At 39.9% G+C, this 25,669-nt stretch overlaps 1 protein-coding gene across 4 annotated transcripts in view; it reads left to right on the top strand.

Annotated features, from left to right (window-relative positions):
• Positions 1 to 25,669, top strand: part of inpp5a.1 (inositol polyphosphate-5-phosphatase A) — a 276,218-nt gene that overhangs the window by 177,461 nt on the left and 73,088 nt on the right. For 2 of the 4 annotated variants that reach the window (XM_031905069.1, NM_001016205.1), the window contains 3 exon segments: positions 216 to 268; positions 2,501 to 2,620; positions 16,917 to 16,976. In XM_031905069.1, coding sequence (XP_031760929.1) covers positions 216 to 268; positions 2,501 to 2,620; positions 16,917 to 16,976 — 233 coding nt within the window. 4 annotated transcript variants of the gene reach the window in all.

Below are 25,669 nucleotides of genomic sequence, written 5' to 3'. Positions count from 1 at the left end.
ACCTTGTTGATCTTTGGTCGAATTCTCATGGGTAAGAGAAGCATTGTGTGCTCACTTATAGGGTTTTTTTTTGGACTTTCCACCTTTGTACTGTGCATTGTTGTATACACTGATCACTTGCCCTAACAATAATTGTATTACTTTGTGCAGTATTGTGCAGCTCATTCTGTGTATTAAAATTTACTTACTTCATTTTTTTTTATTTTTTTTTCCAGAGCAAATCATCTAGGAAAGGCTTTATTCGAACAAGATGGTGTATTACTGACTGGTAGGTTTCCCAATATGACAGTCCGCTATTAATAACCGCTCCCTGAAATGTACAGAAGGACGGCTTTTGTAATAAGAAGCAATGTATTTGATTAAATGTGTATTTGAGTAATAGATAAACATTTAGAGGTCATTGTTTTAATGTGATTAGTGCAGGAACCAGTGGAACTTGTTCTATGAGGCATTTGATTAAATCCAGCATGCGTATGTCTGCAGATACAATTCCATAGCGCTTTCCAGGTATAAAGCCAATACTTGGGAATTATGGGGAGTTTAGTGTAGTATGGAATTTTACAGTGGGAAAAAAATATCCACAAATTATCTACAGTTGTTTCTTGCTTTATTTTAGATGATCTTATGTAATGGCAAGTATTAATGCCTGTTAGAAACATATCTGGGAATGGGTGGTGTTTTGTATACCCATTATGTAAGTCCATAACAACAACAGGGGCTTGGACCCACAAAACCTGAAAGTCTCTGTTCTAAGGCATATGTTGTACTAGATTCTTGATCAGTGATAACTAAATGTTTAGGGGGGTTATTCAAAAATATGACAAGAATTCCCTACACTAAAAAGCACACCAGCATCTCAAGCCCTCTGAACAATTCTGCTTGCTTGCACTTACATATTGCTCCAAATATCCACTCCATACAAGGTTGGAAGCTAGTCTATGGAAACTTCAACGCACCTAATGATTTTTTAAGCAGTGAATCTCTAATCACATGGGCCTTATATATGTAAGAAAGATAATTGACTCCAGTACATGGCCTAAAGGGTATAGCCACACAGGGCCTGTGGATAAATGCAGGGTCAGAATTAGCTTTCGGATGGTCCTGCACCCAGAGCCACTGCATTGGCCCAAGTGCAGGCATGCAGAATGGATTTCAGCACCAAAATGCATACATGTGTTGCAACGCTGAAATCTGCTCTGTGTGCCTGCAGCCAGACCAATGCATCGGCCTGTTTTTATCTGTGGCTGTACCCTTGTAGACCTATTTAGTCCACAGTCGTTGGGTTATTAATGTTGAAAGAAGCACTGTAATAATATAGAAGTGTTTATTTGAAGGTTAACATGCCCTTGGTTTGAGAGGGACAGTCCAGAACTGCAGGCCCTGAATAAGAACATAAGGCTCAAAATGAGGCATGGCCAAGTATAACCGGGCAACTTGTTGTGAATCTGGGACATGAACAGAAATTACCTAAATGTAAGATCGGCAATGTTTGGTTTTAATTTGACGTATGACAAAGATGGTTACTCAAAAGGTCACGGAAGCATACTGATTTTTTTTTATGCATTGGCCACCAGAGGGTGCAGTAGAGTCTTCAGAGCAGGGATCCCCAACCTTTTTTACTTGTGAGTCACACTCAAATGTAAAAAGTGTTGGTGAGCGACACGAGCATGAAAAAAGTTCTTTGGGGATGCCAAATAAGGGCTGTGATTGGCTATTTAGTAGCCCCATGTGGACTGCTATCCTGCAGGAGGCTCTGCTTGGAGTAAAACAGTGTCTCTGTGCTTCCAAAACTTGCCTTCGAGCCAGAAATGTAAAATGGCACCTACTTTATTGTACATCGCTGCGGAATATGTTGGCGCTTTATAAATAAATGTTAATAATAATACTCTGAGGCCACTCGGAGCAACATCAAAGGGGGTGGTGAGCGACATGTTACTCACGAGCCACTAGTTGGGGATCACTGCGCTACAGCGATCATGGCCACTCCCACTGAACAAAAACATATAGTGCTTCCTGCACAGAATACCCTATGTATTTATCCATGCATTTAACTGCTGCTAACACATAAATGTGACTGTGCTAATGTCTCAAAAGACACAGTAGGACAAATTACCCTTCATTTCAGTGGCTCCTTATAGGAGATACCCACATAAAAAATCTTTTTTGCATAGTGAAAGGTTAGGAGGCCCAGGTAAGCAAACATTTTAACTTCAAGTGATAGGAAGTTACAGATCACTATCAAGGACTAAATAAATTAAATTGTATTATAATCAAAGGGTGTAACTGTGTGATGGTAGCATCCCTTTTTTTGCTCCACAGGGCCAATATAAGTTTTCTGACCTTTGCAATCAAGAAAAAATAATACTGTATTTTTAAAAATCATATAAGTAGCTTATTAAAGAGTCAGTAGCCCTGAATCCATGTTGCTGGCTGTGGGACTATTGCTAGGATGTGCGGTATCTCCCCTCTTTAACTTGTCTCCTTCCTGTTTTCGCTACAGTGCCTTCGACTTGGTGAACATTCATCTTTTCCACGATGCTTCCAATGTAATTGCTTGGGAATCCAGCCCATCTATCTACTCAGGAATACGACAGAAGGCTCTTAGTTATGTACTCAATAGGTACGTCGTTTGCACCTAGAATCTATTTATCACTCATAAATATTGTTATCGTCTTGGCGAGCAAAGGATTTTTATCAGCTGTGTCATTTATCACAATTCTAACAAATGCACAGGGCTGAAATTAAAAATGGCTGCTATTTAAATGGTAATAAATATCTTTAGTTTGTATTTTCTTAACTTCTGTATGAAGGATGGCATCCAAAAGGTGACTGTGACCGCTATTATCCCCCCACTGCTACTACTGGCACCATCTTTCCCCACTATACCTGCTATCCCACAGCCCCAGTCCCTTCCCAGAGGCTATTATCCCACTGCTACTACTGGCACCATCTTTCCCCACTATACCTGCTATCCCACAGCCCCAGTCCCTTCCCAGAGGCTATTATCCCCCCACTGCTACTATAGGCACCATCTCTCCCTACTATACTTGCTATCCCACAGCCCCAGTCCCTTCCCAGAGGTTATTATCCCCCCACTGCTACTACTGGCACCATCTTTCCCCACTATACCTGCTATCCCACAGCCCCAGTCCCTTCCCAGAGGCTATTATCCCACTGCTACTATAGGCACCATCTCTCCCTACTATACCTGCTATCCCACAGCCCCAGTCCCTTCCCAGAGGCTATTATCCCACTGCTACTATAGGCACCATCTCTCCCTACTATACCTGCTATCCCACAGCCCCAGTCCCTTCCCAGAGGCTATTATCCCCCCACTGCTACTATAGGCACCATCTCTCCCTACTATACCTGCTATCCCACAGCCCCAGTCCCTTCCCAGAGGCTATTATCCCCCCACTGCTACTATAGGCACCATCTCTCCCTACTATACCTGCTATCCCACAGCCACAGTCCCTTCCGAGAAGCTATTATCCCCCCACTGCTACTATAGGCACCATCTCTCCCTACTATACCTGCTATCCCACAGCCACAGTCCCTTCCCAGAAGCTATTATCCCACTGCTGTTATAGACACCATCTCACTCTACCTGGCAACAGCATGGAAATTTTGCAATAACTAAAATTTTTCTCTATGCTTCCTATCTGTGCCCCCATATTGAACAGACTTATATTGTATAACTGTATTACTGTGTCTCATACCACATGGCACTTATATATATACATATATATTTATTGTATTTATTTATTATATCACTTGTCCTCCCTGTGTGTAATTTTGTATTCTGTAAGACTGTACAACGCTGCGTACCCTTGTGGTGCTTTATATATAAAGTTATACATACATACATACATGAAGAATGGGGCCAGGCAAATTAGTTTTGCTAAGAGCCCCACCAATGCTATAGAAGGGCCCTACCACTGGAGGTTTAAACAAATACATGAAGCATGAATACTTGAAACTTTGCGAGTATTGAGATGCTGAAATGTGATTGATTCCATTTTTTGGGGCTTATCATATTTCTGCCTCTGTAAATATACTATTATGGCACACACAAAGGACTTGTTGAATGCTGTGCTATTGGTATTTGCTCACTAGTAGCATGCAGCCTGCTTCATTAAGCTAATTTCAATTCTCAGACCCCCCACATTGCTCTGGGCTAGGAGGTGGGAAAGTTACTGTAGTTTTAGTGTTAACTTTGGGTCAGGGTTACTGTGATGGATATCAGTAAAATGTGACACTGCCAACAACTGTCCAGCCCCGTCCCCATGAGCATAGTGCATCTGAATTCTAGGTATCCCTGCCACTTGTGGATTTGCATTCACATGAGTTGCCCATTTTTAGAGAGCAGCCAGCCGCAGATCCGGACCTCCATAGTGAAACGATGGGCTGAGCAGCACAAAAGAGCAGTTCTGTAAAAGCAGTGAATAATGACTAACCCCTTTCATAAGCACAGCTAACCTTTTGGCAGCCACCAGCAAACTCTATTCTGATCGGCTGATTGGGGAGGACAATACAGTGAAGCTCACTTTGAATGAATGTTGCCACCAACAGTGTCCCTATTCAGGGTTTTGGGAACCATCTCTGAGCATTGTCTAACACAGCCCCTCCAAACACTATGAAAGGGGAGAGTAAGAACACAAACCTGGGGCGGGGGTGCTTCTATTCTTGCCTCTTAAAGCTGCATAGATCGACATTTCCAGCAGTGCGACCCAGGCAAGACAGAGTCACATAAACACAGAAGAGAGGTTTCAAGTCAGGCCCTTAAATCCCCTTAACTGCATGGGCTAATAATGCCAGAGCTGCGGCCTTTGGAAACAGAAGCCGATAAGTCTCTTCCTCTCAATCCTTTAAACTGCTAAAGAGCTTTTAAGAGCAAAGCCCTTCAAACCCGCTGGACAATGCTGAGAAGGGAAACAGTTTAACGAGCAGTGAATGACTGGGGCATCTTTTCACACTTGATTAAAGCCCCTCATTGCAATAACACCGTTTAGCCTGTATATGTCAGACTTGGCCAAGGGTATTGATCCTATTAGACTCCTATTAGGGCCTCCATTCTGATTAGAAGAAAGGAGGCTCTATGTAAATATTCAGAAAGGGTTTGTTTTTTTTTTTGTTTTTTTTTTTTTTTACAATGAGAGCTGTGTAATTATTATTATGTAATTCTTTCCCTGGCAGATACATTAGACACTTTCAAGAAGGGGTTGGATGACTATTTAGCAAATGAGGAAATACAGGGTTATTAGTAAAACAACAATGGCAATGAGGAAATACGGGGGTATTAGTTAAGTTTATCCAAGGATTGGTCCAGTTGCCATCTTGGAGTCAGGAAGGAATTTTTTTCCCCCTATGAGGTAAATTGAAGAGGCTTCAGAAAGGGGTTTTTTAACCTTCCTCTGAAACAACTAGAAGTTAGGCAGGTTTTATACAGACATAAAAGGTTGATCTTGATGGAGGTATGTCTTTTTTCAATCTAACTTAAAATGTTACTTAGAAAAGTCCCTTTCCTCAATCCACACATTCTGTATAATAAGTAGAAGATACAATTGCCCCTGCTTTAATTGATATAGAGCAAGGATGGCTAATCAGATGCTTGTGGCCTTCAAAAAGATATTTAAGGCATGTAGCCTACCTAAATGCTCTTTATGACAAAGTAATGATGGTTATGACATCATTACTTTGTTATAATCTGGTCCTTGACCTGTGTAATCTTCAATCCAGATTCATGAACCAGAAGCTCTAGTTACCCCGTGGCTTGTTTCCTGTATCTTGTAACTGAAATAAAAGCAAAAAGGGCCATGCTGCCCAGCACCTGTGGTCTGTTAGATCAGTCAGATGTGAGCATTCATGTGTAATGCTAATTTGCTCTAGATCCAATCAGATGGCCTCCCAGGGTGAGGCAGTTCATTCAGTGTGTTGGCATTCTGGTAAAGTAGCTATCATTTCTGCTTGACAGCACAAGGGTTTGGGTTCAATTCCAACCTAGTATGCCTTAAGGTGGCCATACACGCACCGATATTATCGTACGAAACCTCGTTTCGTACGATAATCGGTGCGTGTATGGCATGTCGGCGAGTCGACCGATATCGCAGGAAGCTGCCGATATCGGACGACTCGCCGATCGGACAAGTTTGAAAATTTTGATCGGGCGCCATAGAAGGCGCCTGACCAAAATTCTCCCTTCAGAGCTGAATCGGCAGAAGGAGGTAGAAATCCTATTGTTTCTACCTCCTTACCTGCCGATTCAGCCCTGAATGGTGTGTGGCGGATCTTACGATGTTTCGTGCGACCGATGGTCGTACGAAACATCGTCGGATCGCCACGTGTATGGCCACCTTTAAGTTAGGTTTCCCCTTTTTTTATACATTGGTTTCCATCGAGTGCTCCAGTTTCCTCCCACACTCCAAAAATAGGAGCTGGTTGATTGGTTACTGATGAAACCACCCCTAGTGATTGCTTGAGTTTATGGTAGGAATGTTAGATTGCAAGCTCCAGTGGGCAGGGACTGATAAAAGTGAATAAACGAGTAGCTAAGTAGCTGCAACATTAGCCAATATAATAAGGAAACAACTGCTGGACGAATGAGAATGAGTCTGGCATATTTTATTTTCAGTTTATGATCAAAGAAGCTTTTAATTTGTTACTAGGAGAATTGAAGTGTAGAAATGTCTAGTTATTTACCAGACGTTTAATTGGGACCAGCATATAGCTTGCATTGGCTGTGTCATTTTCCATAGGCTATAACAACACTATGAATTAATAGCTAATGCAATGGTGTATTTAGGCAAGCATTTAACCCTAAGTATCTCTGGATGAAATGTCTCACTATCTACATATACTTGCTCCCCCAATGTGTTTTAACCCCTTTTCTTGGCATCTTAGGCTGCCACCACTGTATCCCATAGTGGGGAAGGATAAAAAACAGGTGCTAAATTTGCACCATATCAAATGACCGATAGTAACCAATTAGATGTTTGCTTCCAAACAAAAAAATAAATAAATCAATGCTAACTGCTGATTGGTCAGTCTGAGTTGCTACAACTGTAGAAAATGTGGATACTTGACTGCATTATTCCCATTATTAACTGTGTGTACACTGTGAGAACATTATTTTAAGTAGTTAGCAGGGTGCAAGGGGTTGAAGTTCATCCACATATGCATATGTTATGCAGTGTTTTGCATGTCTAGCCAAGGGGGCCCCTCTGAAGTTGGGGGCCCAAGACCACATGGGGCTGTGGCCACTGGAATCGTTTTCCTGTCCTAGAGACATTTTTAAACATTACAACTGTGAAATCTTGGCATAAAGTCCCCTTTGCGTCCCTCATTATTTTCTCACAAATACAGTCCATTGTCCCATCACTGAAGTTAATTTGATCAGCATTGGAACATTTAACTTTTATGTCCAGTCAAAAGACTTGTTTCATGCTCATTTTGGGCATTGAGACGGCGTGATTGCCAGAAAAATAATGTAAGGCGGAACAATTCAGAGCAATTAGTTTCCCAGGGAGAGGCTACGTGATGCACGGTCCTCACACAGCTATTCATTGTCATTTTATGGATCCTCATTAGTCATCTGTCAGCTCTTCTCAAAGGAGCCTCCTTGCTCAGTGCTTCTCCTTGGGCTTTTCCCAGAAATCCACTGCTGAATGGCAGAATGAAAAGCCACATAGTTCCTAGGCAAAAGTAGGCTTCATCCCCACGAGCTGTGTCATTAGGGAAACTTGGATGACTGGCCAGCTCTATCATCCCTTTATCCTGCTAAATCTTCTGGCTGTGTAAATATCTTTTAAAGGACTGAAAAACGGGATGCATGATATAGATTAGGCCTCATTGTGACGTCACTCCTTGCAGTGGAACAAACTACATCTGACAAAAGGATTGATTTACAAATCCAGATTTTATTTCTTTTTTTATTTTATTATATAGTACTAATGGATCATTCAAATCCAGGCGAGATAGATTAATGAGATATAATACGCTCTGTATTTAAAAAGCTTATTTATTAACCCTAAGCAACTTTGCTCCTGGGCAGTGACCTATGGTAACCAATCAAATGTTAGTTTTCATTGTTACAGCAGCCTGGAAAAAAAGCTAACCAGTTATTGGTTGCTATGGGTTACTGCCCAGGTGCAGATTAGCCCAGTATTCATGGATGAGCCCTACTTGTGTTTATTGGGGTAATTTGGTTAACTGCCTTCCCCTTCAGTTTGTTAGAAATAGTAATAACTTTAGATTTTTTGTTTTATTTAAACAATAGGCATAAAGCGATTTCAGGACACACCCTGTTTATTGGGCTCATTTTGAACACAGGTGTATTTTGTTCTTTTAAAATGTTATCTGTCGTGCAAGTGAAGAATTTTTTTATTTTACACTTAGTCCATGGCTTTACAGAGCAGCAGTGGGAGGAGCTGGTATTTAGTCAGACTCTCCCTCCTAGTTAAGTCCCCTTTGTAATGAACTCCTCCTTATTACTGAGGGGAGGGGCTCATTACACAGATCTCTTTAGATATTCTCTAAGGCAAAACAAGGCATTATGCAACTGACGCACTAAATGTACTGTATTTTATATATATTTTATATGTATTATATGTATTTTCACCAGCAAGTAGAGTGAGCAGAGTGCAATTTTGAGCACAATCATGTTTTTTTCCTTACAATGTAGAGTTTCTTTTCCCAGAAGTCCAGCATCATTGTAGGTGCAAACGGGTGATTCTCTTGACGCAGTTGCTTGACCTACTGCAGTTGCAGCAGATGCATGTGTCCGATTCATTTGGCGCAGGTATACTGTGCCTATTTACCCAGGGCACTGACATTAGCTCTAGGGTTTCCCTGCATAAACAGACACAACAGCACTTGTTTTGTAACAGAAGGCAGGAAAGTGTGAGCGTTGCTGAGCGTTACTATACATAAGTGCAAGGAGTAAATTTTGCCACATGTACCTTTAATTAAAGTGGTTTTACACGCAGCTGACTGTGGGAAATTGTTGCCATGTCTGCTGTATTTAGTCTCCGGGCAGGGGGCGGGCAGTAAAGTCATGGGACAGAGAAGAGGCAGGGCAGTGCCATCATGGGGGCAGGGCTATGACGTGGCGATCTGCGATCGGCCGATTGCTGTGTCAATCTCAGTGAGTCCTGCCCGGTTTTCCTAATTTGGAAAACCGGCCAGGAGGTTTTGACCCAGACAACCCTTCCAAAGACCGGGCTGTCCGGGTCAAAACTGGACAGGTGGCAACCCTAGTTTTACTGGGGTTTGCGAGGCATACTGGGGCTGCTACCCCACTTCTCCCAAACCCCATCTGGGGCCCCTGCCACCCGCCTGCTCACCCACCGCCAGCCCCTCCCCCACGCACACCTTATATTTACTTTCACCTTGATCGGGGGAAGGAAGGCAGCGAGGGATTAACGGGGGGGGGGGGGCAGGCAGGGATTGGTTCTGGGTCAGCTGGGCCCACCGGGATTTTATCCCAGTGTCCCCCAGGCCAAGACTGGCCCTAACTGTAAATTAGACTTTTGTCTCTCTTTTTCTCAAAACTGCATTTTTTTCCTTTGAAATTCTGAATTCTTATTGATTCTGAAAACTTTTATTCGCCTTTATGCATAGTTGCCATGGCAGCCATTATTTTTACATCAGTTACACAAGAGCAAATGTTGCCTTAAATAAAACTATACAAACAACAGAATTAAACTTAACTGCATCACAAAATCATTGTTTCTCTGCTCTCGGATCAGAACCACTACTGCAATACTTAATGGTCATGATACAGATAGAGTTTTCCAGATAGTGGGGAGTTTCCGTAATGGGGAGCGCTAGCCTTAAGTCTACTAAAAAACATAGAAACATTAACTCTCTATGTGCCACAGTGCGCAGAATCAACTGCGCGGAGTGCCAATCACAGGTTGTAAGGTAGAAATCAGCTTGAAAGCAAAGGGCGGAACATTTGTATTCTAGTTGATACAGTATGAAGGTTTTAGACAGAATTGTTAATTAAGTTTCAGGGATTAGAATTCATTTTGAAAGAAAGAAATGGAATCTGGCAGTGCTGTCCATAACACACGCGCCGGTGGTCAGATGATTGCGCCATAAGTGACTTATACTGATGATCTGAACCGAATGAAGAGGAAAAATATCTGAGTTTTGCCGGTTGAGTTTTTTATGGTTCAAATGAAAGAAAAATCCATAAATGCTAATGCAGCTTGATTTCATATTATTAGATTAGAGGAAAATGAAAATGAATGGCCCCTGCGGTTTTATTTATATCATCTAAATGCAGCTATTTATAATGAACATGTCAGACGGGAGCTTTGCATTGCAGAGTGTGTATTGTGCAAATAAAATCCTAGTTTGTGTATTAAAACTGAGCATAACGGCAGGGAATAGAGCGGGAGGGAATTTAATGCTAGATTTGCAAGTAAGTTTCAGAAGATGGTTAATAGGGAATTCAATTCAGTCTCTTGTTGGTTTATGGCAAATGCTTTTGCTGGTGTCACCTATGCACCCTTTGTAAACACCTCTCTCAAGTGGAAGCCAGCCAGGTGTAATAGGCCTGGACCCTACACTTTATAGGGTTCCGTTCAATAACAGTTCCATGATGCACCTTCAAGCTTCCTTTACAACCACAAAAGCACCCGTTAAAGTTTGTGTAATATTAATACTTCATTTATTAAGCACCCACATATTCCACTGTGCCCTTTGGTGATAAAGCTGATGAGGGTGCTTCCCACAAAGACTTGCAATCTAATGGGAGGGGAAGAGCGGCATATTTACTATGATTTTCGACTTGGCACCTTTCTGTGGCCGTAGACTCGGGCAGGTATGCAACGTCAGTGGATGGGGCATGAAGTCAGGGGGGTGGGGATGTGCCATCACAGAGGCAGTGCTATGATCGCCTTGTCACTTTTGGAGAGTCCTGCCCAGTCTTCTGAATTTGGAAAACTGGGCAGGCACTTTTTGCCCTCGACGGTCCATCTGAAAACCAGGCTGTCCGGGTCAAAACCAACACATGGCAATGCCATGTTTAGGTTGCCAGGGTGAGTGGGAGCATAGCAAGGATGTAGAAAGCTTCAAAATAATATCTAAAATCAGGAATTCCCAAAAGGTAGATTGTTGACCATGCTCTGGTGCGGAGATGTACTGATCCCCATCTGAAAGTCTTACTCGCAAACTTCTTTATTAAATCACTTTTCTGTTTTAATTCAGATTCCTGTAAAACAAAAGAGTTGAAATAATGGTTGTTGTTTGCTTAAATAACGCAATATGTATTATCTCATAAATCAATATAATGAATCATTTCCATGAAACAGAAACATGACAACGCTATTGCAAAAGCAGTTATTGATGGATCAGACGGCAGTAAAAGTGCCGCATTAATAAAGTCTGGGCACCCTGAGCTGCATTATTCAAATGAACAGTTTCTGGTAATTTCTTTTTTTTACATATAACATAGGGGCTACCAATATGCTTTCTCTGGCTAAAGGTGGCCTTACACTGGCAGATTTAAGCAGCTTATCTGCACATGTATGGCTCTCCGATGAGCCTAGCCGACCAATATTTGGCCAAAACTCTTGCAGGTGTAATGGGTTGAGGACTACTTTGGCTTGTTAATGCATGATGAGGGGCTGCATTTGACGTCACCTGTATCCCTTCCCTGCCATTATGTCTAGGGACACACATATGGGAACTGAGTACAGGTATAGGATCCATTATCCGGAAACTCGTTATCCAAAAAAGCTCCGAATTACGAAAAGCCTGTCTCCCATAGACTCCATTTTAATCAAATAATTTAGACTCTTAAAATGTATTTCCTTTTTCTCTGTAATAACAAAACAGTACCTTGTACTTGCTACCAACTAAGGTATAAATGATCCTTACTGGAGGCAAAACAATCCTATTGGGTTGAATTAATGTTTTATTGTTTTTTTAGTAGATCCAAATAACCGAGTATTGAGATCCAAATAACCGAAAGACCCCTAATCCAGAATACCCTTGGTCCCAAGCATTCTGGATAAGGGGTCCTATACCTGTATAAATCCAGGCTAAGGCTGTAAAAGAAAAAATACTTTCTGAAAGTTTGCATCTGGCCAAATGTTGCAAATTATGCTCCTCTAGATCAGAAAATGGCTGCTTTATCAGTCCCTCAGATTCCTACATGCAGCCCAATAAAGACAAACTCTGCACATAGGTCTGTACAAAGAGCTGAACAGTTTACTTAGCAATGGTACATTATGGATTTCCATTGATTCTCATGGGGTGTGTTGATATAAGGAAGTAGAACAGGGTGCAAATGTTCAATAATAAGGCACGGTTTTATTGTGTATGTATTGGGATAAAGGTGACCACTCTGCAGAAGATAACTGTCCTATACAATGTATATTATTGCAGTGTTGTACACAGTACATATTGTATGATGTTTGAATGGATTTTAATTCTGGAATTCTGGTTTGTTATTCTCTTCACAGAACATAGCGTTATATTCCTTTTGAAGGGCAACTACAGCTTGTCGTGACACATAAAGGTCTATATTAATTACTATCAGGGCTATGACAGATGGGATGGGGGAAATCTCCTCTCCTGTGGGCGATAAAGTGCCTGTCTGTTAGATATGAGGCTGCTGTGCCACCCCCACTGCCAGCCATATAATGCCATATAAAATAGACTCCCTCTGTCTCCTCTTACCTTGTAGGTTTTAACTGGCACAACCCTCCTCCTCCATGTTCTGAACTTGTTTAGCATTACCTTGGGGAGAATGGTATTTAATGTATATTTACACAGATACCCTGAATGCTAGGGTGAAGCATTGTATCTGTATTGTATTGCAGCCAAGAAATAAAGGGCAGGAAGGTCTAGGGGTCCTATTGTCCATAGCATGTGGCTGTTGGAAGTGGAGAGAACAGCACTATGTCAGGAATTACACTTTTTTATGGTAGTTTATGTTTGTCCTTTAAAAATTAGTAGATCTAATAAAGCAATGAATATTTCACATTTGCTTTATCGACTCTTGATCGTGACTTTTTTCCCCTCTGCGGCAAATTAGAGAGGCTTCAGATGGGCTTTTTTTGCCTTCCTCTGGATCAACTAGAAGTTAGGCAGGTTATGTATAGGCATTATGGTTGAACGTGATGGACGTATGTCTTTTTTCAACCCAACTTACTATATTACTTCATAAGATTTTATCCAGGATGAAAGAGGGCACGGTTTAGAGATGCCACAGAGACAGACAACTGTATACCGTTATAAGTTTACACAACCTCCCTTGGCAGTTGTTGCCCACGCCCCATTACTCCCTGGTCATGCCCCTTGCTCCGCCCCTGCCTAGTGTAAAAATACCAATGATTCTGACAATATCTGGGACATGTCTATGTTTATTTTGGCTCAGTGTCCTGTACATGAAGTAGGGGCTTTTTAATACTGTGTTACTTAAGATCAGGTCCTAAAAATTCTGAGACTCTAACAATGTATCTAAGCACAGCATACAGGGTAATGTTTAAGTTAATAGTTCAAAACTGCACAGTTCTGTAGAAGAAGTATAAATGCTCACTAATTATACTGTTCTGCATTAAATACCAAATAAGCATTTAGTTTTACTGCACCTAAACCCATGCCTTTATCTTTAAAAAATATGCTTGAAAATCTTTGTCCTAAGAAAAGGCAGACATTTAAATAATTTCTAATATAATTGCTGGCTAAAATGAATTAAATGGTGACTTTCGCCCTGATAAAACCTAACCATACACATCAGGCAAGAGGGGACCTAGGCAATAAATCTTAACTTTCTTTATTTCATTAGTCTTGAGGCATAGGGCAACCCCCCCCCCCTTAAAGCGGCAGTACACATGCATTGGATCGTGGGATTTTCCTTCTGTCTGTGAGAGAGCAGAGGTCACTGCTACAACATTGGCACAGAGCTGGTGTACAGTCAGAATCATACAGCAGTTCTGTTCCTTGGGTACAGCAGAATGAGAGCAAGTTATACAAAGGCTTTAGGGGTCCTGGTTTTACGTCATGCACTTCCACTGAACTCTTTATCCATCTTTTCTTGGAAATCGGTCAGTTGTTAATTCATATTAATGTAGAACTGTTACATTGAGAATTCATTTAGAAAAATGCACTGAGCATCAAAAAAAAATCTTGCAGGAAAATGAGATGAACCTCTTTTCTGTCCCTGCCAGCCATGAACAATACCCACATGCATCACCCCGCAATATAAATAATAGATTTGATTGCTCGGCAAACGATTACTATTTGTCAGTCGCGTTAACTCTTTGTATTCCACAAGTGTCAGTCGCTTCAGTGATTCCCATATATCGTATACGTCGCTGCTTGGCTATTTTGCCTTTGCGTTCATGGTTGTGGGAGCAGATTTTAGGGGTCACTGCATGCCCCATGCGAGGGATTTATTCAGTATAGTGTGTGGCGACACCAGAGCTTGTGCACATGACATCACCCTTAAAGACCATTGTAGAGAACCCACCAAAGATCCTTGACCTTTTCTGCCTATGGAGGTCTTTGTCACTCTTCCCCCCCTTCTCCCGTCACAAGCCCCTTTGCTTTATCAGTCCGTGTTCTCATCAACAATGACTGTGCAATTCATGTCATAATGCCATGTAAATGTCAACTCCTCACAGTTAGGCCTTGTGGTTTAGTTGTTTTGCAACAGGCCATGAACATACAGATGCACACCCTATAGGAGGGCTGCTTATTGCATAGGAATGAAGAGATATATGCCTGGGCCCCAGAAGGTCCCCTATGGCATAAAACATCTTGCAGGGATGGGCTTTTTGCAGAGGAGGTGCCTTGGCAATGCTGGCAAATCTATAGCCTAATGGCAGATTTATGTTATCCTGACCCCACAGATTGAGGGCCCCAGATTTCCTACATTGCAAAGGTCTTGCTTTCTGCAAAAATCTCTGCCTTAAGGTGGCCTCACCGACATACCATACACGCACCGATTATCGTACGAAACGAGGTTTCGTACGATAATATCGGTGCGTGTATGGTATGTCGGTGAGTCGACCGATATCGCAGGAAGCTGCTGATATCGGCCAACTCGCCGATCGGACCAGTTGGAAAATTTTGATCGGGCGCCATAGAAGGCGCCTGACCAAAATTCTCCCATCAGATCTGAATCGGCAGAAGGAGGTAGAAATCCTATTGTTTCTACCTCCTTACCTGCCGATTCAGCCCTGAATGGTGTGTGGCGGATCTTACGATGTTTCGTGCGACCGATGGTCGTACGAAACATCGTCAGATCGCCACGTGTATGGCCACCTTTACACAGATGTTTTCTTCTAAAACCCATAAAAGCAAAACAGTAAACAAAAAAACATCTGCTATAGCAATGACGTGTGGGTTAGATAAGGATGCTGTGTACAATAATAAGAATACCCCATATTTAAAAAGCCACACATCTCTTACTCTCAGGAAAATGAGATTTTATATCTCTTGCCATGATTTTTTACCCTCGTGGATTAAGTATATTAAATTGATAGGGTTTTCCTTTTCACCTAAATAGCGGCTGACAAGGCTATTAATTTAACAAAACAGGACCATTATTTTTCCACCAACCGGCAGTACAGAAATTAAAAATGGACAAAGCGCTTTACATCAAAAGGCCCAGCAAATCCTCTAAAGTGCCAAATTAATTACCTCCTCCTCTTGACAACAACTTTCATCTTCTCATTTGAGGCTTCAACCTGTGAAAATGGTTTTTATGTTATTAATAGTCTTAAACTTTTATATCAGAGTAGCCAGTGCAAAAACACATTTCTCTTCTTAAGATGTGTGGCCAAGTCATGCTCCAGCCAGATATATTTATGGATCTGTTGCTTGATCCTGCAGCTTGTTATCACTTTGTAGCTAATCTGGTCTTAAAGGGCTTTTACCCACTTAGCAGACTAAGGTGGCCATACACAGGCCGATTGTAGCTGCCCATATCAGTCCCTTGGACCGAATCGGCAGCTTATCGGCCCATGTAGGGGCAACTGCGCCCATTACAGTCTTTAGAATTCGAAGGTGGGGATATCTGGAGAAGATGCGCTCGCTTGGTGAGACAGGGGTCCTGTAAAGGTACCCTTTGTTGGTTAAGTTGGTTAAGCCCACCCATAAGTGGGGGATATCGGGAGGCGAGCTGATCTTTACATGTATGGCCACCTGTAGGAGCCCTGTAGAGGCAGGGGGCCTGTATAGGTACCCAATGTTGGTTAAGTGCATTTGGTCTTCTACAACCTGCCCCCTAAATGACTCTGTTCCCTCTTACCAGCCTTCCTATGAGTTGTGGAGCAGTTAGCAGGTGTCATAGTCTTCCTCTCCATGTCCACTCCACCCCTCACCGAACGCTGACGAGGAGTATGCACATTAGTGGCCAAGACCAGATCAGCTTCTAGTAAACATGCTCCTTCTTGGCAGTCAGCACAATGTTTATTGTAACGTGGTTATGGTGATGTTTATACATGAACACACTAATTTATTTTCTGTTTCTTAAGTGTGGAACCTTTTAAAACACTTCAAAATAGCAATTCAAAGGTCAATAAAGTACCAGAATACTGCTCATACTTAATGTAGTGATTAGTGTAGCATGTATTATAGCTTGTGTAGTCTGGTGTAATTTTTAATAAACCTGTTTAACAAATGCTTTGCTTATAAGTTTTAAGCTCTTTTTGTGTGTTCCTCAACCTAACTTTTGGCAGGTGTAACCAACACACTCCTGCTGTGAGTCACTGACAGATATTTCCTGCTCTAACAGCATAAGTCATTACTTACTGACACACAACATGGTTTAGTTGTTTGTGGTCGGAAGATTTATGACGCACTCACATTTATATCAAACTTGAGCAAAAATAATTATTTAGCAACCGATACACTTTAGTATCTTTTATATAATAATGATGGTTCGTTTTGCACAGATTCTCTGGAATGCAGAGAGACATGAAGTCCCAGAATCCATCACTTCAACATGGAACAAGGTGAGGGAGGGGTTGAATGAGACTGGCAGCCCATTGGGGGGAGGAAATGGTCTGTGTAAGTTGGTGGCAGCCCATCATGGTTTCCTATTTTTTCCTATGGTTTCCAATTTTTATAATAAATAATATACCCACTGGTGTAGAACATGAGGATATTAGAAGTCACCTCGGAGTTCCATGACCTGTATAAAAGCATGAGGCCTACATCACAGAACTCCTTGGTGACTTATAATACCGTAATATTTTACAATACAGGGGGTGCTTTATTCAAATACACGTCTCTATTGTCACAACATCATGTAGTGCCTATTTCAACATTTCACCACCTTTCACAAGATTATATATATTTTTTCCAAATATATTTATTTATGGAAGTTCAACTAGTGTTTATCCACCCAACTGCATGAGCTCATATCAAAAGGGGGGCTATTGTTTCTGTAAAGCACTATAAAACTTGAAATACATGTAAAGAACCACAATGATGTGGGGATATTGGGCTGATCTGATCATTTGACCTAGGGCCAACTGATCATATCAAAGTTGAGTTATGTAGGCTCTTGGGTCAAGGACTTCTTCAACAAGTTGATGCCCAATCAAAATGTGGCCAATTATTGCCCAGATATCAGACTGGCAGGCACATCTGAGGACACCCTTACATAACACAGGCAGATAAGCTGCCAACTATAAATGGGCTAATCAGTTGAGTTTTTCTTACCAAGAACTGGGTCTATTGAGTATGTTTTGAATGTAATGTTAATAAACTTGAATGATTAACCCATCATGTGAACACTGCAGTGTATCTGCCATTCCCGCACACACCTCTATAAAATATAGAATGGGAATATGCATGTGTGACGCTGAATAGTTCTGTTCTTGCAGTGGAGTGTTCTATGTTATAATACTCAGTTGCTTTTTTAACATTTAGTATTCATATATTTAGATTATGCTGATTTTGTTTTTTAAATAAAAACCTATATCTAGGGTTTCCACTAGGAGTCACTGTAAAACCTGAAATAAGCTAGCCTTTCAAAAGAAACACTAATAAACTTGGGAGACAGATTTGGTGATGCCGATACAATATCTGAAGCCTGTGATTTTCCAGCAAGAAATGTAACTCCTGGCATCCCTTGATAGCCATTGCCTGTTAAAAATGATCCGGCTCTTAGCAATAAGAGCAACTGGACAGCCACAGTTGTTACCCATCCAGCTGTTAAACTACATCACCCAGAAGCCTCCGTTTCGGTGCTGATATGATTATCAGCCATATATTGATGGTCTTATAAGAAAGAATGAACCTTTCCTGTTGTTGTTCTTGGACTGTCTCTGTGCAGCTGATCTTAGTAGTGTCATTGAACAGTGTCATTGAATGTTTTGGCAGAAGGAAGCAGTATGGCAGCTTTCGCATGAGAATAAATTCTGTAGAAAAGGAACTTTTGGGGGTATAGTTATCATGCTGTGTAAAAAGTGTAAAACATTACCGTTGATGTTGCTCAGAGCAGCCAATCAGATGCTTTGCTTTGGTTTTCTAACTGTTGAAGTCTAATTGCTGATTGGTTGCCCTGGGCATCATCACCAATAATGCTTCACTCCATTTTTTACACAGCATGATAAATATACCCCTGTGTACTCAGCAAGCTGATGAAGTTTTAGACCCTATTTAAGAAACATTAAATGAGAGATAAACTCTTAAGGAAATCTCCTTTATCATTCATGACTTCACCTCCTGTATACCATCAATACTATTTCTACACGCCTATCCTATAGACACATTCAGCATCCCTATAAACTGCCTCTAATATATTATTGTCCTTCTGTAGATGTGTGCAAAGGGGGAATTCCACCAGCAATCTGTTTAGTATAATAAAATAAAATGTAATTCGAAGCAAATGGCCAATATACATTAACTTTAGAAGCAGTAAATACTCTTATTATTTTTAAATGCAATTGCTGTTAAAAGCAGTTTATATAAATAAAAAACAGAGTAGCAAAAGCTGATAAACAGCCCTTGAGGAGAACTGAATTTTTTTGCTGCATAGTTATATTCAGAAGCAGAGAATAGAAAGAGACAGACAGATGCTGCTTTAAATTCCAATTACAAATTAATTTACAAATAACTGAAAATCTTTAAACAATGTAAATTGGAAAGTTGTTTAGAATGACATTTTTTCAGGTAGCTGGAGTTCCCCTTTAAACTTCTTTTGTATCTCTTCAGATGTTTGTTATAGTGTATAAAATAATGTAGTTTAAAAAGCCCAAAGTTGATTATCACGGGGTACGACTTGGTCCAGTAACCTTCAAGCGACCTTTAGTAACTTTGGCTAGTGAAAGTCTTCTTTGTTGTCCAAGTGGCCAGCTGGGTGTTCCAGTGATACTTTGCACATTGCTGGAATGCAAAAATCCCCATTGTGTCTGACTTTCGTAGCCCTCTCTGCACCTTGCTGATCTGACACAATGCTAAGTGACCTGATTCCCAACAATCGGGCCCTAGAATTTTCAGAAGATTTATATTTAAATGGACTCTGCTGGTTCAAAGGCTCCTGGAAGCAAAAACAAACAGGATTAAAGACTTAGCCATCTGAATCTCCCCTTAAATATTTGGTTCATGCCCTTTTTGTTTTGTTTTTTTTACCCAGTCACCAAACTGAAGCACCCTTTGTTTTAAATTCTTACCTTTTTTTCGTTTAATTCTTAGAAAATTATGCCAAGTTGCCATATTTTTTTTTTTTTTACAAAATAGAAAGCCGTAAAGCATTTCCCTTTGCTATTTATTTAATAATTAAACTGTTCAGATTATATCAGGCAGAGCTTTGTTGGTAATAAATGATGATAATCAGGCAGAGCTTTGTTAGTAATAAATAATAATAATATATATATATATATATATATATATATATATATATATATATATACAAATGACATTTCCTATCTGCCTGTGACAGACATTTTAAAATGCCTTACCATAATATATGAGTAGAACATATCTCTTTGCCTGTGCTTATTCATAAAAGAACTACAGTAGGCATTTTCTATGGGGATAATAGAGCTCACCACATTTATTTCCCATAATGCAGGATTTATATCCTAATAAATATCTTATCAAATTATCTTGTCAAATTTGTATATACATATCAATAACTATGGCCTTTTTACATCTTTTCTCTTGAGCCACCATTTTGTGATGCTCTGTGTGTCACTCACTGATCACCTGACAGGAAATAATGTGGGTTCACTTTGTAACAGGAAGAAGAATGTGATTAAAAGACACAGAGCTTTTCTTTTAATGTGCACATGTTGTTGATTTGTGTGTGACCACAGCACCTCATACAAGCCAGAGGGATGGACTTTACTATTTAAAATTGCAGTATTCAGTCAATAACACTGATAAAAGAGACCTGCAATGTTCAAAACAGAGAATAAAGTCCCGGTTACTTCCTGTCAGCCACTGACCTGTCTCATACACTTGTGGGAGACCCTAACTTACTGACATTTTAGTCTTCAGTGGTCAGCTGTGATCTGTTTATATAAACACATGAAATATATTTTTATATATATACACAGGTATGGGATCCGTTATCCGGAAACCCATTATCCAGAAAGTTCCAAATTATGGAAAGGCCATCTGCCATATCACTCCATTATAAGCAATTAATTCTAATTTTTTAAAAGGATTTATTTCTCTGTAATAATAAAACAGTACCTTGTACTTAATCCCAATTAAGATACAATTAATCCTTATTGGAGGCAAAACAATCCTATTGGGTTTATTCAATATTTAAATGATTTTTAGCAGACTTAAGGTATGGAGATCCAAATTACAGAGAGATCCCTTATCTGGAAAACCCCAGGTCCCAAGCATTCTGGATAACAGGATATATATAGACTAATACACTTATGCATACGTATATTTTGGATTTATTGGAGCAGATAAAAACTATGAAGAGATGCAACTTTCTTTATTTTTTTTGCCTGTGTGAACTATCAGAAATGAATGGAAAGTAGATTTTAACATCCATTTAAATCCAACCAACTAAATTGCTTCTTCAAACAAGGCCCACTATCCAATTACAGAGCCCCAAACTGTGTCCTGGAAGATGCATTATTGTTGCTTGGCAAAACCTTGCAAATTGGAGTTGCTGGAGGCAGCCATGTTTGAGAATGATTTATTCACATGCTTGACAAATGCTTTTGTAAATGTTTTTTTTAGGATGTAAAGTAAGTGAAACTTTACCTAAGAAAATATCCTAGACATCTCTTCAGTGTAATTACATTTTACAGTCCTATTTTATATTCTGTAAAAGGGAATGCAAACCTTGTGTCCCTTTTCTCCTTTTCATAAAAATCCTCACCACAACATCATATTGTAAAGAAACTCCCTTTCATTTTTATTTTAACGTGAATTTTGCCTGCCTTGCAGGTTGCTTCTACTCTTGTTCTGTGAAAATCATCCATGCATGGTTCTTGCTTATTTGTAATTTTTTTTTTAACTGTGTTTAAAAAGAGAGAGTGAACTTTTTGAGCAGTGTCAAGGCAGGATGAATTGGCCAGAGAAAGCATGTTTATAGACTGTGTGAAGAACTTTGTCTTTGTGTGGGAATGTTGGTGACACTGTTGTGGTTTGCTTGAATGAACTGCAATGACGCGACTAATAAGGTATCCCGCTGAGAGCCACAGAGGGGCTTTCTCAGACCTCCCACCTCAAACCATTCAGGTCCAACTCAGTGTGGCTAATTTTTCCCATTCCTTCAATTCTTGAGGGCTCCTTACAAAAAGTAAAGTCAACTTTCACACCGAATGCTAGATAAGTGCTTTAGGAAATAATCGTGTAAACAGTATGTTACCTTCTGACCTGCAGCTGATACCTTTCCTTGGGACAAAGGCCTCTGGGCTATTGCATTAGCCATGGCTATTAAGGGAATAATGCAGCTGATCCTCCTTACAAAGTGCCTTAAGGAATGTTTAGCCAAATCAGTGTGCCCCTTGTCACATTGAATCATGCTCTGCCGCCTCCCACTTTCACATTGCAAGAATTTATTTGCTCTTTTTTATTCTGCTGGAGAAAACGTATAGTGAGAGATTCCAGCACAGGATCCTTTCCTTGAGCCTTTCTCACTGAGTCTAGTAATAGCCTCCCAGTCACTAAAATACAAAACTGTTCTGGAGAAAACTTTTGAAAAGTTCTCTTTTATACGCAAGAGTTTTTTTTGTATAGGGGATACATTTTGGTGGTCATCATTTCTTGAGCAAAAACAATTTCAAGATTGAAAAAGATAAAATAATGTAATTTTAACACCGCAGTTGTGTGTGTAATTCATTGTCACCACCATGAAGCATAACTGAGGGATTTATTTTCCAAAAAGTAGTTTTGTGCCCCCCAGCCTTGCCAATGGCTCTAAAGATTTCTTTATATGACCATATTTTATGATAACATTTTGCCCCCCAACTGCAGTCTTTCAACTGTTCGTCAGCTAGAAATCCTGATGCATTTCATCAACTAGAGGCTGCAATACATAGGCTTTATGAAAGTTTTAATAGTGAATATTGTACACCCTACTGTAAAATATTAGAATTTCATGGCCATTTACAAGTCACAGAACACCAAGTTGGCTTCTAATAGTTAAATATTTTACAACAAGATTACATTTTTTTATAAAACAATTTCAGTGAGTCATGAGACATCAAGGACATCACTAAGCATCCTCACTAAGCTTTATTTATATAGTGAATAAAGTACCCCTTTTGTAAAATATAAGGATATTAAAAGTCACCTCAGAGTTCCATGACCAATATAAAAATATGTATCCAGGTCATGGAACTCCAAGGTCATTTTTAATATTCAGCAGGGGTACTTTATTATAATACACATGTTTCAATAAGCCATCCAACAGAAATTACATCACTAAGCACCAACTGATGACATGACTAAGAATTGTTTATAAGGATATAATTTACAGAATATTCATGGCTCTTCAAATTATATGCAAAATCAGTGGCTTTCTTTTTGATGTGTTTTAGCAGAGACAATTCTCAGTATTTTCCATGGCAGGGTATTTTCTGGCATTTAGTAGCCGTGACAAGTAGCTGCTTCTAAGTAGCTCTGTGTGTCTTCACCCTAATACCTTGTCACCAGTTGTGACATCAGTTAAGTATTCTAAGCAGTAATAATTTAATAATTACACTAGATATGTAGTGTCACTGATAGGCTGTAGTTAGATCCTGGGGGGCCACAAGTTATTAAATGACTCTGTTTCTTCTACTGATCTGGTTAAAGAAACCCACTTTCATTAGGAAATTTGCCTGTTAGAGCAGTCTTTTGTGATGTATGTGGATATTTTTATACCCAGATAACATTGTTACTAGTTAACCTTCTGTTCACCCTTTGTGATATGAATCACGCTATCCTGCCGCTTATTGTTATGATGCATTTGTTGTTGTGGACCAATGGATGTCCTGAGAGGGAGAACTTATGGCTTCTTCATGTAATAGCATTCCTGAAATCTTTAGCTGCAGCCATAAAGCTGCAAAATGGCTGAAGCCACTTTAATTTATCTCCGCTTTTAGTATTTATTTTGGGTATAAGCGGCACATTTTTCCTGACACTAATCTTTAAAATCTAACTCTAAGTTTTTATTGTACCAATTCCTGCAATCAGGCGCGCGTCTCCCCATCAAATGTAGAGCTACTAAGCCAGTGAAAATGCTGTATTGTGACACCCACAGATTTTCACTGAAATGAACTCACTGTATGAGCTAGCCTGTAGCTTCTGGGATTATTTGCAGTTGGTTTTCATTTTTTATGCTTTTTCTTTTTTTGGATGGTTTAACTTTTGTTTTACATTCATGCAGTTTGGAATTTAAACTATTATCTAGTTTCTAGGGAGTCACTTGCCCTAGCAACCAGCCAGTGTTGATAATTCAAAACCAAAGCAAAATTATGTTTCTGTTGTAAAAGAAAAACTATAGCCCTGAAAATGTAGGTCTTTATAAAAAGTATATTGCATAAAACAACTCATGTGAAACCCTGCTTCATCTATATAAACCATTTTCATTTTATTACAAAGGGATGCCTCCTGGGAATATGATTTAAGGTGTACACAAACATGGTAGGCCGCATCAGCCAATTAATGGGCAAAGTTCTGTCTTTTACTCCCACACTACTTCCTGTTACCGTTTGAGATTATTATTATTATTATTATTAACATATATTTATAAAGCACCAACATATTCTGCAGCGCTGTACAATAAGTGGGTTTCATACATCGGACATACAGAGTAACATATAAAGCAATCAATAACCGATACAAGAGGTGAAGAGAGCCCTGCCCGAAAGAGTTTACAATCTACAAGGATGCATTTTTTCCTGTTAGGTGACCTCTGAGGGAGCACACAGCCCATCAAGGGAAGAGATATCAAAGGGCAATATTTACTGATATATATATATATATATATATTCCAGTTTGGTAATAGGCCACATAATATATAAACTATCAAGGTATAGTTTTATTAGGGTTTGACTCCATGTAGTGACGTAGTTTATTAAGTGCAATATTTGACCTAGTCCTAGTCCTGGAGCAATCTTTGCATATATTAATACATTACCCTTATTTCCCTGATACAGAAAGCTTTTTTCTGAGCAGGGGCAATTATTTGTATTAAAGGACTTTGTGCACAACATTTTGGGGATGTTCCCCTTTGTGAACTGTGGTGCCTTTATAATTGAGAGTTCCTGTGGCACATTGTACCTGCCTAAGGTTTTCCCACCAGAGCTGTGCGCCTACCCAGCCAGTTGCCTCAGATACAGATACATGGCAGTTTAGGAAATAAGGCAGCACACTACAGAAGCAACTGAAAGGGATTGCTGGTAGGGAACCCAAAGAAAGGGACCAGTGATTCTCCCTAGAACGGGACGACAGCATGAATGTTTTTGGCAGGGCTGTAAGTGTTGGATAACCCATGCGCTAAAATATTTTGTAATACAGAAGTGCCTTTTGGCTTGAGTCTTTTTCCCTGCCATAGTAGTTATTCTTTTTGTGATAATCCCTTTGGGCCAGTTCATGATCTTCATAAATGAGGTGAAACATTTCATTTTTATTAAATCCTTAAATGTGTAAGAGTAATGTAATTGAGCTTTAATTAACTGATTTTTTTTTTGTGTGTGTATGCGTCTGGCCCAGTCTTTCTTGACTCCATCATTACTGACTTGTGATATCCATTTAGTAACAAGCTGTAAGTGGCTTTTCTTTGGCAAGAACTGTCAATTCTGAAAAAATGACTTTGGGGAAAAATTAGCTGCACATACCTTCCTTGAAAAATCAATTTATTTAAAAAGCCGTTCCTCATTTCTTTCTGCCACTTCAGAAACATTCATTATTTTTATGTTAGCTGTAAATGACCTTGAGCAATGCCAAAAATCGAAATGAATTACTGAAACTGGCAAACGCCACGGTTCTTGCCCTCCCTATGAAGTTAGCGTCATGTAAAGGGTTGTGGTCTTTTACTAATAGGTTTTGGAGATCACGCATCTGCGTTTTAAATATTGTGGTGATTTGTTGTTTCTTTTTCTCAAAATTTTAAGAACATCCTGTTGTTATTGGTTAATAATGGGCAAATAATTGGTTAATTTTTGTCTGCTTGCTTACAATAATTTTGAGTCATGGGCATTATTTTGCATAGTTTTTACCTCATTCCATTTCCTATTTG

The sequence above is a fragment of the Xenopus tropicalis genome, chromosome 7, assembly GCF_000004195.4.
Source record: "Xenopus tropicalis strain Nigerian chromosome 7, UCB_Xtro_10.0, whole genome shotgun sequence".
NCBI classification, from domain to species: domain Eukaryota; kingdom Metazoa; phylum Chordata; class Amphibia; order Anura; family Pipidae; genus Xenopus; species Xenopus tropicalis.
The sequence above is the reverse complement of the archived record's forward strand: the minus strand, read 5'-3'. Positions and strand labels throughout refer to the sequence as shown.